The 17,377-nt window shown below is 42.8% G+C and overlaps 2 protein-coding genes across 3 annotated transcripts in view; both read left to right on the top strand.

The window, feature by feature from the left end:
* The window catches only part of LOC115533112 (MORC family CW-type zinc finger protein 3), a 267,109-nt gene that overhangs the window by 23,713 nt on the left and 226,019 nt on the right, over positions 1 to 17,377 (top strand). The gene's annotated exons all lie outside the window — the stretch shown is intronic.
* Positions 1 to 17,377, top strand: part of LOC115533109 (MORC family CW-type zinc finger protein 3) — a 113,556-nt gene that overhangs the window by 91,286 nt on the left and 4,893 nt on the right. The window contains exons 11-13 of one of the 2 annotated variants that reach the window (XM_030343369.1): positions 15,485 to 15,613; positions 15,957 to 16,028; positions 16,221 to 16,269. The exons of the other annotated variant lie outside the window; for it this stretch is intronic. Of the exons in view, the coding sequence (XP_030199229.1) occupies positions 15,485 to 15,613; positions 15,957 to 16,028; positions 16,221 to 16,269 (250 nt within the window). The remainder of the gene's footprint in view (positions 1 to 15,484; positions 15,614 to 15,956; positions 16,029 to 16,220; positions 16,270 to 17,377) is intronic. 2 annotated transcript variants of the gene reach the window in all.

Genomic DNA, 17,377 nt, shown 5'->3' with positions numbered 1-17,377 from the left:
TACAATGGCAATTATGAGAGGCTTACCAACACCCTCATATATTTGATGACAAGTTGTAGCTTCTGGGTTTTCAGCCTGGTACTGAACTAGTTTCTCAGCGAGTCTCTCATACATCAGAACCCCTTGCCCACCATACCTGTCCTTGCCAAACTGAGAGTAAAGGTAACTGAAATCCCTTCTCCTTGGCATAATTGCTCGATTGGCTTTTTTTCTGTGGATTGTGAGCCATTTTAATGATCTTGTCACCCGATATTCGTTCTAGGCCTACTGGCCTTATTTGGTTTAGTGTTAGCCTATTTGAATTAATTACGTAATGTTTTGTGTTCACGTTCTATGTGAAACATAAGTGTTCATGTTCTGTGTGAAACATAAGTTCAGTAGCCTCTTTGAGTGAATGAAATTTGAAAGCGTGAGTGTGTAGTGAATGAAAAATGTGTGCGTGTATGGTGGGACTATTTTCTGTATTTGATAAATAAACCCCTTTTCTCTAATAATGCTGCCTACCATATAATTTATGTGGACATTATGCGCTATAGCTTAAAGCCTTTGGCTATAGTCCTACACTTAAATAATTAATTCATCTGTCAAGGCAGTAGCTGTTGTATAAACATTTTATATGGATATGAATTAATGAGTTTGACATAAACCAAATTAGGTAACTTGTGTAACATGATAACTAATGAATCAAAAGTCATGCTTCCAAGTGACCAATGTATATATATTTATTGGTCAGTGCGCATACCCAATCGTAGCACATTGTACTGGTGGGGAAACACGCCAGCATCTGACAAAAAATAATCTGCCAGCTGCTCCCTGACAAGGGCCGGTTTTGGTGAGAGTCGGGAAGATATCGGATGACTCGCGAAAGGAGATCATCAAACTTTGGCACATAAACAAACCAACGACTCCCACAGACAAAGACGTCATTCTCGAGGTCGTCTTCAACGAAAAACTTTACTCCACATATTACTCCACCTACTGTTCTGGCGGTAAATTGCTTGGCAACACGCGCAACACGCGCAACCTAAAAGGGAGCATGAATTGCTTTGAGTAAATTTTGCGCAACAACGTAACACCAACGCTGAAGCATGCAGCCGCCTTTAGACGTAACGCGTAAGCACGCAAGATACATAACCCCCCCTTGCGCGGTAAAATATCCCCCCTTACGTGCTTAAGTGCGTCGGCCCAAATTCCTTACTATGCGACTAATTACTGTGGTTGCCAGCAGTCACTCACTGCCAACAGCCACCACCCAAAGCCCACGCTGGCCCTGTTCCATACACATGCGCTGGCTTGGCTGGTATTGGCATCTACATCTAGAGCTTCCTGCTGGCAGGGCCTTTGATCAAGCGTTTTTTTTTTGTTATGATTGCTTTATTGGCCTAATCTGAGGAGAAATCTATGCCATAAACATAAATATTATATGCCTTTATTACACGGGTCTTCTCAATGCCGTGGAACGCTCCGTTCACTTGCATGGGTAGTAGTCCGGTAACTTGTCAACCCCAGCGTCTTCGGTTGCTAAAACGACGTCAACGTCTTTGGTGGACTATTTCACTGCTGATCAACACTACGAATGCTGGTAAAGAATAAATTGTAAAAAGACACACCAAGTGAAGTTATTTTCCAAATAACACTATTCACATGGTTTCGGAGTATTACACTTTGACATTTTAATACAGTTCAGCGAGAAAGGCGACGAAGAATAAGAAGGGGGCGTTCCAGTCTGCGTAAACGCGAACCCCCACCACACGAGAACGCCCATTTGTGTCTGCAGATATTGTTCAGAGGGGACTTCAATTAGTGTATTTCTATAGTGGCCAGTCTACATGCTGTTCATTCGAAACCTTTACTGGCACTAGTTTACTAGAGCTGGCATATCCCCTGAAAATGATGACGATTGCATGCTTACAGATCCCTGCCTCCAGGGATTGGTTTAAACAACTGAAGTGTAACAACCGTTCACCCAGACTTGAGTTTGTCTGATATCAGATTTTAGATTTTAAATTAATAATCTAAAGTCTGATTTGTGAGATCTGTGAGAAGTAACTGACTCCCAAAGAAGGGTGTGGTGCTGATTAAGTTTCAGATTTGACATCAGCTCATTCCAGAGATAAGTTGCATAATACCTAACTCCAGTCATACTATTTCTTTCTTTGTATGAGGAGCATTTACAACCATCCAGTCGCCTATACTGTGTGTATTAGGATTAGGATCCAACGGAAGTCAGGGGGTATTTTGGAGCTTCTTTTTTGAGGCATCTGCATAAAACCAGTTGGGGCAGGATTGCTTTGTAAAAAAAGGTACGATGTGTCGCTGTGGTGAGGGTAGAGCTTCACTACAGCAGCGCTAGGCTACCTTGATATTTGAATCTGTCAAAAACCAAAGCTAGCTGTCAATCACGTGCTATGAGTTACTATTAGTTACAGAATTAACTATATAGCTAACCCAATTTCTACCTAAGAGAGCTGCTGATGGAACAATATCGATTAAATCACAATGAAGAGTACGCAAGGGTAGATGAATGGCGTGAAATCTAAAGAGAAATGCATACGTTTAATCATGTAATTTAAAGCAATCGATCTTATGTTTTAACAGATTTTTGGAGGTCATTAAAGGTATGATATGTAATGTTTGGCGCTAGGGGTTTCATTTGAAGGAGTGGGGATCATGGGAGTTGTCTTCCCCACAGTTCTATTTGAAAATCTACTTGACCCAAGCAGAAATCATGTTCACGCCTTAGTGAATCCATTAAAGTTGTATTCACGTTTATTGATGTTATGTAATTTCCTTCTAAGGAAATAGCCCCGAAGTAACATGTTAACTTGCTAACTATAAGATGAGTTTACTACGCAAAACAATTACAAAAATCACCAGAACATTTACAAAAATGTATAGTTTGTAATCCTGATGGGTGTTCCTATTTCAGCTTAGTCAAAAGTATCTCCACACCAACTCTACCAGCCACACCGGGCCCTTCAGTGCTATTGCTGAACTCATTGGTGAGTCTTCCTTTAACTTTGTTTATGTGGCAGCATAATTCAGTTTGAGTTTCTGGAATGTAGAAGTAGGGCTGCACAATATATATTATTTTGGTATCGAAATACCGATACACTCATTTGCGATATTCGTATCGCTGGAGGTGCAATATTAAATAATAAAGAAATAAAACCTTGTACGGTTCTCTTCTACAAGTCTGTCTGATGTAACACAATTTACTCAAATTTAAGGGTTCTTGGAAACACAAGAGTTTGTTGCTAGGGAGGGACATGCAGGCTCTGCATGCACAGCGAACCACCAATCACTGATCATGTTAAAGGGGACATATTATACCACCAGGTGTGAGTGTGATTAGCCTTTCTAAAAGGTTATGAAAATCGGCCCCATATGACATCACTAGTGATGTCATATGGGGCAGATTTTCGAAACGGCTTGTAAGGCTAATCAGTCTCACACCTGGTGGTATACGTCCCCTTTAAAAGGCCAAGCAGTCGTAGACAGAAGGGCTAAACGTTTAATTGGCTTCAAACGTTTAATCAGCTTGGGCTTCCCTCTCAGGTAGGCGCACCGCACCCCGTTCAGAGGCTCCTGGAGCTCCTCCAGCCTGACCACCTCGTACACGCCGCCGATTTAATGTTACAAAATCAAAAAAATCATATATTGGAATCGGATACACCGGGCCACGTGGGGTTCACATTTACGCGACAAACCTGACAAGTGGGAATACAATCCGGCAGGGATCACTGACTGAAATGTTCGAGAGTATATCAACCCGATTCAAAACGGCACCGCAAAATTACTAAGGAGAGCGCAGAGTTCATAGGGAAAGATATGACGCCCCTCAACACGTGGACCCAGGCCGTGTTTACGGCTTTGGGAAAGACGCTGGATAACCGGTTCAGCACGCCGTCCTTCGGCCAGGCTCCCAAGCTAAAGCAGGCTGGAGCTAGAGCTTTCCATTACTAACACTGACATTTGGTCAGGTTGCACTTATTTGTTCTTTTTTATATTTCTGCACTTCAGTTTGTGTGATTTGTTACTGTTACTGTAACGAGTGCAAAGCCAACTCTAAATGCCATGGAAAGCCAAAGCAAAAAAAAATACGGATCTATGCAGATGCACTCCGCTACAAAATCAGAATTATTAATTATTTTGGAATACGATAGCGCCGAAAGACAAAATATCGCAATATGATTTTTTTCAAATAACATGCATGATGCAGCCCTATGTAGATTGTAGAGGTGTGCTTTAAGTCACCTAGGACCGGATATTCACTTGACATCTTCACAATGCAGAGAATTTCTTTAAAAAATCTATCCAGCACAGATCTAGGTGGACACGCCCACTAGTGATGTCATATGGGGCAGATTTTTTCAAAACCTTTAGAACGGCTAATCACACTCACACCTGGTGGTATAATATATTCACCTAATTACAATATAGCAGCTGTTTTATGTTTGTACAGAGATTGATTTAAAGCGTTTTTTAATATTGTCCCTAATCCTTCCCGTAGACAACGCATACGACACTGATGTCAATGCCAAACAGATATGGATCGATAAGACCAAGATCAAAGGCATGGAGTGTCTAACATTCATGGACAACGGAAACGGACTCAACTATAAGTCGATGCATCGGATGCTCAGGTGATTATTTACAATATTGATGATTATTTATAATATCACATAATCAGGGAATTTAGTTATTCATGACCCTGTCGTGAGTTTAGTGGTAAATGCATGAACATATTTTCACTTTTCCCTTACAGTTTTGGATACAGCGACAAAAAAGTTGTGAAGGGCAAACAACCCATTGGAATTTATGGCAACGGTTTCAAGTCTGGCTCAATGCATCTGGGCCAGGATGCCATTGTTTTATCCAAATCAGAGAATGACCTGTGTGTTGGCATGCTGTCACAGACTTACCTGGAGAGGACCGGAGCCTCGGAGATCAATGTTCCCATCATAAGCATTAAGAAACCGGAAGAAAAACAGTATATCCTTTTAAGCATGTCAAATGGGTCTACACTGTGTTCCTGGTCATTGCTCTCGTGTGTTTTGGATCACTGTTACATGAAGTAAATTACAGTGGAAATGTTAATTAAGCCATATTTAGTTCCTTGGCTAGGGCTGGGATTTTAGTTTGTTTTAGTTTCGATAAAATTGTGGGAGGGGTGGGTTTAAGGCAAAATCGTATTTTTGGTTCCATATGCTGCATATATAATATCCTTGGGCACCAGTATAGACAAAGCTAAAGAAGTAGCTGAACCTAACCTTGCAGTGGCTCTCCAACATGATATTGTTAAACTTGGATCTGGTTTTCCTGCTATGACACCAGATGTTAAGGGGGTATTCTCAGTCCAAGGAGAGGAGAATATCGGTTACATCTGTCAAGCCTAGTAAGAACTTCCTTGACCCGAGTGACTACTCAGTTTGATGGAGGAGCACCAGGCCAGTCTGAGGGACATACTGGAACACTCACCCTTCAACACTGAGGAAGAGCTGCTCACTGAGCTCCGAGCTATCGAGTCATCCGGCTCCAGCACCGGGACCCGGATCATCATCTGGAACCTCCGCAGGTCTGGGTTCATCCCCATGGTTACCAGGCTTATCTGAAGGACCGATTCATTAAAGCTTTAAGCACACAGAACACGGCCGTGTCAAGACATTGAACAGCCTATGGTCGGGACGGCCACAAAATAATGTTTTAGAATGTTTGAGGCTAAAATAGACCTATTGAGTCCTGTAATTCAAAGAGAGGCAAATACACAAATTGATGAATGGTGCAGCGCAAACGACTTAGTTGATGCCGATTCTGTGTGATTATACTCACGCAAACACTTTGCTTGTCGTGACAGCCTATCACAGCAACACTAAGGAGAAAGTGTTGCAGATTCCCGGAGCTCTATAATATCGATAAAATCTAATATAATTTATAATGCCATGGGTAAAAGCTGTGTGCGCCTCAGATGATATTTTGAACACATAGACGACGGTGTTGGGTTCTCCGACGTCTCTGGTACTTCAGAGAGATTTTTAATACAAACATTAATATTTTTAATAATGCACCAGGTTAGAGGGTTCATTGTACAATATACAGCATTAGTTCTATGATCATCTATTTCATATCCAAGAAAAATTGGTATTGCAACTGAAATATCCCTAACCGAATCGATATTGAATCAATTCGAAATAAAATCTAATCTTGACCTTGTGAATCGGAATCAAATCTTTTCAGGAAATCAGTGGCGATACGTAGCCCTACTCGGTACGATAGGCTGAATTAAAGGTTGGGTAGGTGATTCGCTTTTTTGGCCATTTTTGCAAAATTACTTGAAATCCTTATCATAACCCGCTTACAGCCACTGAGTTAGAAGTACTGACATGAAAATTAAACAAGTCAATCATCTGTGGAACGGGCAGGGCTCGAAAAACTCCAGCCAATCATTTCCATTGCCACCGAGTTGCATTGGACAGTAAGTACGTCAATCAAACGGTCGTACTGCACTCCCCCTCCCCCGCGCCCCGCGCGCGACCCCTTCGTGCAGTACTCGTGACCCAGAGCTCGTGACCCAGAGCAAGCTCCTGTTTGTTGTTATCCTGCGGTAGCTACTGGAACTAGTTAATCCACATTTGGACCTAGCAGTAGAAGACAATTTCCATGGCAGACAAGACGCCACCATCCCCACCACCACCACCACCAGCAAAGAGAAGGAAAACTCTTTTTCAGAGAGTAATTGATAATAAAAACGCTGAAAGAGAAAAACTGAAATCAAGAATAATCCTAGGCGCTGCTTTCGAACCTTTTTTCAGCACTAGGTCATATGAGCATTAAATAAATGCTGCGTCTCAAAATGCCTTGGACAGCAGCGAGGATGACTCGCTTTGCCACGGGCCGAAACAGTTCGGAGCGACCACAGCCAGAGCGAACACAGCGGGGCAGAGGAGTGTCAGGAATAGTCTTTGGTGTACACATCAGTACGGCCTATTTGCACTACTGTTTAGTGGCAATGCAGTGTTTTATTCGATGCCTTTTTATTTTCGTATATTATTTCAATGAATACAATTTATTTATTCATAAAAACCGGATCTGGTCTTCAAATCTTTTTTCCAAATATAGGTCGTCTTACAATGGGGTTTGTGTTTATATTCGGACCAATACGGTACAGCGGGCGCTCACATGACGTTAAGCATTTCCTGGTGTATAATGTGACGCTTCAGAACCTAAAATCCCGTTTCTCCCCGTTGACACGGCAACACATAACTGGCGTTTTCAGAAATCTCCACTTTGGCCGGAGTTTTTACAAATGATCGTTTTCTGTGATAAGACAGGGCCTCGGACAGGGGGTGTTGCAGCACCCCCAGCGCCCCTACTTCCCGCGGTACTGGGTGCAACTTACAGCTGAATGTAGTGCCATGTTGTTAAACGAAAACCTACGCTAGCCTGGCTCGCTCTCGCGCATCTCTGTTCGCGCTCGTGCATGATTGCGCGTCCAGATACTTGGAATGGGTGGAGTCAGAGTCAGCGTTGAAGGAGAGGGGGTAGGACCATTTGAGTTGTGTATTTTCAAAATCTGCTGGCGTTTCGCAAATCACCTACCCAACCTTTAATAATTGTTAGTATGAGTCTTTTAACTATTCAAGGGTCCCTTGACATCGGTAGGAACCCTCAAGGTTTTGTTTTTTCAAATTCGGCCACATCTCAAAACTAGACGACCAAAAGTTGATTAAATTTGTAGCCTTGAAAAACATGTAAAATTAGTAAGGGTGCAAAGAATAGAAAGTCCAACAGGCTGGCATTTTATCGCTAGGAAAGTGCAAAGTGAATGAAACTTTGTAGCCATGCAGCATTCTTCATGATTGTAGAGTACAGTGTCAGCCGATATAGATGTGGAGTGTACACAAAACCAGTAGCCTGGCTATTGCCAGACCAAGCTCCATCGTAGATTGAGCTTGGTCTGGAGAAGCTGCTGTCATTTTCTTCAGCACAAGAGGCGTGATAAATGGGCCTAGTTCAAATGACTCAGTACGCAATTGGCTACTTGCCATTGCTTCCCTGTCGTCATTGTGTTAAACCAGCCAATATCCCCCCAGGGGGAAAAGCTAGCTTGGTGATTGGCTCCCGCAAAAGCGAATCGGAAGCAGAATTGTATGGCTCTTCTCCAGCCCCAGGGGGCATCAGGGGTCTTACTTTACTGCACTGCTTGTCGGGGCCGTGTCAAAAGAGGTTCTAGTCCAAGTCAAGACCGAGTCCAAATGAATGAGAAAAAGATCCTCTCCGAGACCACTTAGTTACCCGTTTATGCATGTTGTTTGATGCTAGAGACACAGTATATCTTCTATTTTAAGATTATCATTTTGCAGTATCAATTTTAATGTGCAGTGTAACCACACTGTAGGATCAAATTAGGTCATATTGTTTACTTTAAGCATAGCCTTTTCACTTAAAAGTCACATAAAGCTGAAGCAAATGAGAACAAAGAGCAGCATGGATCATGCACCGCGCGCAGAGCGTGCGGACGCGGAGGTGTGTCGTGGCAGGCATACGATTGGTTACCAGGCGCCAATGTCAATGCCCGTTCTATTTCAAATTAATTAAACCAATGCCCTTTTTCTGAACAAGCTCGCTTAATCAAGCTCACTGAACTACCATTTGTCTTGCGGTGTCCTGAAGGCTGTTAAAGGCTTTGCTTCTTCTGCCAAGGGGACCTGCCAATACTCTTTGCATAAATCAAGTGTGGTGATGAACTTGGCCGGGCCTACCGTTTAGATGAGGTCAACTAGCCTGGGCATTGGATAATGAACCAACTCTGTGTGAGCATTTATCCTCTGAAAAACAATGCAGAATCGGATGCTGCCATCTTTCTTCATAACCAAGACAATTGGGGGTTGCTCTACTAACTCGTAGATGGATTGATGACTTGGTACATCCCAATTAGGGTTAACCAGGCAAACCTTTGCATGTTCAACCAGTGAGGTGGATTATGTAGCCTCCTCACAACTTTCTCGCTGCAACCCATGTGGTCAGATTGTGGTTGTGGTTTTGAATTAATGCAGTGACCACAACTCTGCCAAATTTCCACAAACAAACTGTTTGAGCACTGGTGCTCTACAGTGGTAGAGCACCAGTGCTACCGACTGATTTAAACCACATCCCTGGTTTAAATCCAGTTTGTTTTGTTAATGTCTAATATTGATGCATATTTTTACGAGACTATATATGAACACTATTGCAAAGACATTTAACCTTGGTTCATGTATTTGTATCTGCAATCTTTATTTATTTATTCATATTTTCACCATAGGACATCTTCAGGGAAGCCAGCGATTGATTTCATCACGGACCGCTACGATATCCGTATTCCCTGTGATGACTTGGACTCTTCAGACCCTGATAGTAAATACTCGCTGCGTGTAAGTTGTAGCGACCTCAGCTGGCCGCATGGTACACATAAACACCCTTTAGCTCTGGGGGAAGAACCACATACCGAATACAGAGCAGACGTTCATAATGCAACATTAATTAATGAAGATATTAAGATGACCGTATTTGTGAGACCACAGTTAAACCCTTTGGTTTAATTTTGTTAATGTAAAGGATAACATTTGTGTGTGCATTGTAAAATGCTATGCACTAAAGCACTTTGTAAATACTGAATGAATAAAACGTATTTACCAATAAAGACAATTATTATATTTATGATGCCTAACAAGCGACTAGATCAAACTTAATTGTTTATTTGCTGTTGTATAAGTGATATGCATACTTGTATCTATGAAAGGTTGTATTGAGTTTTTGTATCTATTCTAAACGTAGGCATACTGCAGCGTCCTCTACATGAAGCCTCGTATGCAGATCAACATTCGAGGACAGAAGGTGAAGACTCAGCTCATCTCTAAGAGCCTGGCCCACATCGCAAGAGATTTCCACAAGCCTTCTTATGTCGTATCCTTTATGTCCATAAACGTTGAAGGTTCTTCTTGCAGAAGAAGAAATCTTTAAAAGTGGTCTTACATTCATTCTTCGCATTTAACCCAGGATCAGTGGGCTGCCACACAGTGTAGCATCTGGGAACCAACTCCAGTTTTAAGCACACTTGCCTCGGTTATAGGAAGACCAGGAGCTAGTGTTGTGAGGTTATGTGTTACGGAGTGGGGGAAACCAGAGCAGCCCGGTTAAACAGTGGAAACCCTCCTGATGGAACCCAGGACCGTCTGGCTGTGAGGTTCCAGTGCTAACCACGGAGCCACCGTATCACCCAACATTACAACATGCATCAGAGAATCAGACTCCTCACACCAGTCTTCTTCTGTGTGTGTGGGCGTGGTTTATTTATGCATGAAATGCATCAGACTTCCTGGTCCAAATTGTTCCTTAGGTCCCGTTCTAGAAAAAAAGAATCCCCATCACCTTTGGGTACAACACAAAGAGCAAGGACCATTATGGCCTCATGATGTACCACAAGAACCGACTCATCAAGGCCTATCATCGTGTCGGCTGTCAAAAAGACGTGAGTGTGTGCTACTGTGCGATATTTTAAAATGTGCCTCTTTATTAGTTCTTATTATTCATACTTCGGTGCACGATATTGGAAAATAAATCGTATTCAGATTATAGATATTCTGCGATACGAATTGCAATATTTAGCTTTATACACTTGTTATACAGAGCATTATGGCGGCGAATTAAATGGGAAAATAAATTAGTCGTGCTGCCTTTTTGTTGAACAATTGCAAGGCACTCTCGACAAAGAACCTGCTTTTGGTCAATGTCGTCTTTTCTGTTACCAAAATAATTCCATACAACTGACTGGCCCATTTGGAAGTTTTGTTCTATAATTGCTTTGGTTGTCTGATCATAAACTGGTAAACATGATCAGTGATTGGGGGTTCGCTGTGCATGCAGAACCCTTAAATTATGTTGTATCAGACAGATTTCTCTTGTAGATAAGTCATTGTTATTAAAAAAAAATATATATAGTTTTTTGCTGTTTTTAGCGATACGAATATCGCACATCTCGATTTCGATATGAAAACTATAGATCATGCAGCCCTACTGTTGTGTTAAACATTTGTGCATGTGCTCCTAACAGGCTAACAACAATCGAGGCATCGGAGTCATTGGTGTGATTGAATGTGATTTTCTTGACCCAACTGACAACAAACAGGACTTTGTGTACACCGAAAACTTCAGGTACGGCCTGTAGAGGTAATCGGGATCAAATCATCATTTCACAGTCATTCATTCGTATTCGACATTTATCATACTGTATTTAGGTTGTGCCTAGTTTTAAACCATCAGCCCGGCCTTATTTTGCCCTGCCTGCTTAATTTTTACTTTTAAATCAGAATTTAGTTGTACACACACAAACATTCATGCACATTTGCAAGTGAAACATTTCAGATTATTTCAGTAGCTGGAAAAGGTTAGAATCTGGCTCAAGAGTGCCAACATGTAGACCAGAGCTCTTCAACCTGTTTCAGCCCAAGGACCCCTAGGCTGAGGGAGACCCTGGGCACGTACCCCCACGCCCCACCCCAAAGTTAGGCCTGATGTTAATCTTATTTTTAGGATGTGGCCTAATTGTCAGTAACGTGTGCACACGCATAGCACGCACACTCCCATGAAGCAATATAATTATACATTATCTGTAATGGGGTTGCTTTAAACAACTCGTTCAATTGACGTTTTTTTTATAGATTTTCTTTCTTTAAAAGTGACGGCTAAATTCATAAAAAGGCCTCGGCTGAACTTAACTTAAAGGAGAATTTCAACGGTGGAGACATGAATCTGTATTGAAAATGGGTCATATATGTAGTCGAATAGTAACATAAATTTCTAAATTTGTGCCTTCTTGACCGAGAAAAGGCAGACAGTGACTATTTGGAACTTGTGGACTGAAGAGGACAACTCCCACAATGCCAATAAGTGTTTACTCCCTGAGGGACGTAACTTAACAGCCAATCAGCGTTCACTCCCTGCAGTCCAGCGTGAACAGCAGCATGGAGGAGAAGTGATTGTTGCCGCTTCCAGACTCCCGGAGCTCCATATCTAAATAATATTATATAATATATAGGTATCTATATAATATGTAAGGGATAATGTATAGAACGCCGGTTATTATCGGGAAAATAAGCCCCTTCATGGCGAAGCAAGACACCTTCGCTTCGCATGCTTGTCCGGTTCGCCCTGTCAGGGCTTATTTTCAATAATGACTGCGACGTCCTATACATTATCCCGCTTATTACACGGCTACTTGCCAAAACTAAAAAATAACTTTGCACGGTGTGTCTTTTTGAAATTAATTTGTTACCGGCATTCGTAGTGATGACCAGCAGAGAAATAGTCTGCCAAAGACGTCGACGTCGCGTCGCGGTTGATAAGTTACCAGAGTACTTGCGGAGTGATACGAAAGACTGCAAAAAATCCACTTTCCTTGACAGCGGTCATTATATGCTTAGCAACGGTGAATTATAAAAAAGAAAATCACTGCCGGAAGTTATGAAGGCCCATGCAAGTGAACGGAGCGTTCCACAGCATTGAGAAGAGCCGTGTGATAAATATAATATATAATATCACGGCCAAAAGCTGTGTGTGCCTCCGGATGATATTATGAATTAAAGATTGCGTCAGGTTCTCGGACGTCTCAGGTACTTCCACAACACGTTAAGACACGTAGTGGGGGTTATCTCGGCCAGAGTCCTAAAAGGGTTCGGGTAACCGACGGTTGACCCGAACAGTTTGGATGAAACAGGGGAAAAATAATGAGTGTCAGATACCGGTGCTGGTCGGGTCGGACGCGGGTTTTGCGATTGCGAGCGAGACTTCTCCGGTGCTGGATAAGATATTCAGGAGTGGAGGAGTCAACTAAAACCGTCCACAGTGGATGATGTGCTTTTTTTTGCAAGCAATCTAAAGCACCACGCCAAACACTTGTGTAATTCTGCATTGTTCCATCTAATGTGTCTAATTTTCCTTCGGGTGCGGGTCGGGTGTTGGTATCTATTTGTAGCGGGACTGGTCGGGTGCGGAATATAATTTGCGGGTACTGGCTGGTGCGGGTTTGCATAATAAGACCCGTGTTGGCTTTGACTCTCTGAAGTCTAGATTGAACCACGACTTCAGATTGATGTGAAACGACCAGAGACGTTGGAGAACCCGACGCAGTCGTTTATTCATTATATCATCCAGAGGCTTCAACAGCTTTGGGCCGTGATAATATACATAATGTTATTATAGATGTCCATATGCTATATTATATAGTTTAGACATAGAGCTCCACGTCTCCAGCCGGAGCTCCCGGAGTATTCTAGAATATCTTATAAAACACAATTACAATCAGGGCATTTAGCAGACGCTTTTATCCAAAGCGACTTACATCGGTTAATACACACATAGACACACCGACGGCAGAGTCAACCATGCAAGGCGACAGCCAGCTCGTCTGGAGCAGTTAGGGTTAAGTGTTTTGCTCAGGGACACATCGACACTCAGCTAGGAGGAGCTGGCTGGCATGCGCTCTGTTTACAGTGGCTGTATCGCAATGGCGAGGCGCACACAGCCATTGGCCATGTTCTGTAAATATTCTAGAACACTCCGGGTGCTCGGGTGGGAGTCCTGGAGCTCTATATCTAAATATTATCATATTATACATAGATATCTTTACCATCTCATATATATTATCACGGCCAAAAGCTGTGTGCACCTCCAGACGATATGAATCTCAAACGACTGCGTTGGGTTCTCCGACGTCTCTGGTTCTTCCACTTCCATCAATCTGAAGTACACTGAACCGCGACATGGAGGAGAAAGGGATTGTCGCCCGCGATTGTCTCCCACTGGAGCCCCGCTGCCGAGGCACCACCGTCTTGGAAGCGGGCAGCGGACAGTGCCGAGGTGGTGGTGCCTCGCGGCAGCGGGCAGCGGGGCTCCAGTGGGAGTAATCACGGGCGACAATCCCTTTCTCCTCCATGTCGTGGCTCATGTACTTCAGGGAGTCAAAGCCAAAGTTCCTTTCCCCCAATTCCTTCTCAACCATGGCTGAGATAACATCCACTACGAGTCGTTGTGGAGTACCACAGACGTCAGAGAACCGTGTTATGCGCCATAACACCAACAGTAGAACAGTTATCCAAGTAACAAAGAAGTGTACAACAGTCGTAGCTCACTGTCTCATTGGTGGGCCAAATTCTCTGGGCGGGCAAAGCAGAGAAGGGGAGGTAACATTTCCAAATCGGCACGTCTGAGCTTTGTTTTTTTTCAAAGGCAGAGCAGGATACCTAGTAATCGTTTTTCGGGCACTATCTAGCTACCATTTCTAGCTACTGGGGGACCATGGTCAGGCTAGGGGAACTTATATTAATGGTAGAAAAACCTCATGAAGTGAAATTTTCATGCCATGGGATCTTTAAGGTAGGCAAGAGAGGAAAATCTGCTTTCACTTAAGTATATGGTGGCAAAAGGCTCCTCATCGCTTTGGATGTTAATTGAGGGTAGTCTTTCTCACAAGAGATCAAGACTTTGTATTATATGTTTCCGTAGGTACTGTCAGTGGATAGTTCAATCAGGGCATCTTCCTCTGACACTGTTAAATTACATCCATCTGCTACATTATCTCTGAGTGGGAACTGTATCCAGGTCTTATCTTTGCACCACAACTCAGCCTCAGAGAAGTGCTTCCCAAAACTCACCACCAAGTGCCACTAAATGTGCCATAATTGTGTGTGTCAGATGTGGAGACAGGACCGCAGATTAATTTAATTCTTCCACCGATATAAACATGGAAGAAGCTTGCGTCCTTGCATAAAACTGTTCAGTCCGTTCAGTTCAGAGAAAAGGTCTGAAAGATATGCAAGTTTGGTAAGCCAGGTTTTGTTACTAAAATGTCCTGCCAGCTCTGCGGAATTGTGGGACACTATAAACTCTCGGAGAGACGCAAGCAACTCAAACCAAAAAAAGCTTGATGCTTGAATGCTTGAAATGTGAAATCATTTCTGGGACCCACTGCAGTTCAGCCCCTGGTTGAAGATCAATGAAGTATGCTGTTGATATTGGGGTTTAAGCCCAGAACCTCTAATCAACCCTAACCACTACACTGTCCCTCTTACCAACAAGTCTTACATTTTCTTTGTTTGTTTTACAGGAACACCATCAGAAATGTTGCAACCAAGTTAGAAGAATACTGTAAAGAAATTCGGTTTAAGAGAAAGAACAGCAACCGCAGCAACAACGTACCCATTGAGGAGGAACAGTAAGTCCCAATAAGATCGCTTATCGTCATCATATGGTCCAAGTTGCCTGTTTGATCTTCAATGGCTGCAGCTAGATGTATCTCATTTGACCTGTTTGAACTGCATTCATTCACTGCTGCCTCATACTGTGGTACTTGTGGTTTGGTCAAGCTAAGCATCCTTATGCTGTCTACTGTCACTGGACGCTCTTATGAGGACGTTGTTGAGTGGTTCTGTGTACCAATGTTCTACAGAAAACGCCCGGATCAGAACTGGGCCCAGTGTGATAAGTGTCAGCAGTGGCGGAGGATGCCGGATGGAATTAACAACGATAAACTTCCTGAAGAGTGGTTCTGCTACATGAACCCCGACCCTCAGTTCAGGTCAGAGAGCTGCAAGGTTCTGGGTTTGATCCCCGATGTCGACACACTGCATGTAGGCTGATTTGACCAAGAGGTCTTTGGGAATCAAGATGCCTTAATGCCAATCTAAACTAATTAACTGTAAGTTGCTCTGGATAAAAGCATCTACTGAAATACTAGATGAGCATAGATGGGACATCTACGTGGCTTTCTTGAAATGAGTCCATATGCATCCACAACCACAATAAATGCAAGTCCACTGTTGCACTTTTCATTTAATTTGGGAATCAACAATTTGCTCGAGGGGACACAATCATCAGTATAAAATGTATATAGTTATACATTAATCTCTCCCGTCATTCAGGCGCTGTGAGACGATGGAAGAGCCAGAGGACTCTGATTCTGAGCAGCCAACAAATAAGACCTATAAGATACAGTAAGCTCCATCTTTAGCATTTTTTTTAGCATCTTCACTTAGTTGGTAAACAAACTCAACCTTTGTGTTTTTTGTCAGTAAACATCGAAGGTTATTGTTATGTCACCTGTATGTGGTATTTTAGTCACATACTGAAAACTGAACATTTACTGACCTTGGCGTTTCTGACAATTGTATTGTTTATGTTTACAGTGAGAAGGAGGAAAAAAAGAAACAAGAAGACATGAAAGAATTCAAAAAGGTAAATTTCTTTGGAGCGTTTCCCGAAACTCCTCTTTACATGAACACGCGTGCCCTGCGCTAACGACGTTCGTAGGATTGCAACTGTCTACTGACACGGTGCTGAAATGGGCTCCGTAGGAGGGGGAGACGCAGCTGATTTCTGATTTAGCGCACACTCTCTTGTCTAGAATATTTGTAGACATTAAAAATGCAACGTTCCATCCATTCATTATCATTCAAACGCAGAGGCTAGCATTGACACACGGCTATTGCTGACCCGATCATGGACATATTATGGCGCGTTTCCACTGCAGTCACAGTGCCTAAAAGTCACAGTGCCTAAAACCATTAACGTCATCCATGTTAAGTAAAAGGAAAAACCTCGGACACGAGAAGTCAACGGAGCCGTGCACTAGGCCCTCTCGAATGTCGGGCCGAAACAACATTTGTTTCACTACGACTCCTTTCAGCTGCCCACCCCTCCTTCTCCAGCAAAAAAGAATAACATAAAACGCTTGAGGTGGCGTTTTGAAAAGAGAAAACTTAATTTTTTTTAGTACGGCATAAAGATGAGCCTTTGATTGATATCCAGTATTTTTTTGCGGAGACACATTCCTGTTCCCCAATTTTACTGGAGTGAACGGAGATATCTACTTCTGGGCCCCTTGAATCGAGGGACCCGCCCACAGCCCGCTTAAACAGCTGCAATACCAGGCTTGGCCGCTGAGCACTGGTGGATTGCGGAAGTAGGCACGGTTCCTGGGGGCTTGGACCCGATTAGGAGAGCTTGGTCTAAATCGTGCCCATAATGTATGGCAGGATGATGTAGGCCAGGGCTATTCAACCTCCTTAACAAGTGGGCCGAAAAGGAAAACCACTGGGGGTTCATGGGCCACACAGAGTAAAACTACGTCAATGAATCGCTACAAATAAATCGTACTTAAAAGTAGTGTTAACTTAATATATATAGTACTACTACATGGAATAAACTTGTCAGACGCATTCCTTCCTTCTTCAGTTTTAATCGTATCAATATAAAAGATTTCGTTCTCACATATTTTGGACATGTATTTAGAATTCAACAATGTTGTTTGAATCATCACAAAAGAGAACTACTGTACATATGA

This window comes from Gadus morhua, chromosome 20 (genome assembly GCF_902167405.1).
Source record: "Gadus morhua chromosome 20, gadMor3.0, whole genome shotgun sequence".
In the NCBI taxonomy this organism is placed as follows: domain Eukaryota; kingdom Metazoa; phylum Chordata; class Actinopteri; order Gadiformes; family Gadidae; genus Gadus; species Gadus morhua.
The sequence above is the reverse complement of the archived record's forward strand: the minus strand, read 5'-3'. Positions and strand labels throughout refer to the sequence as shown.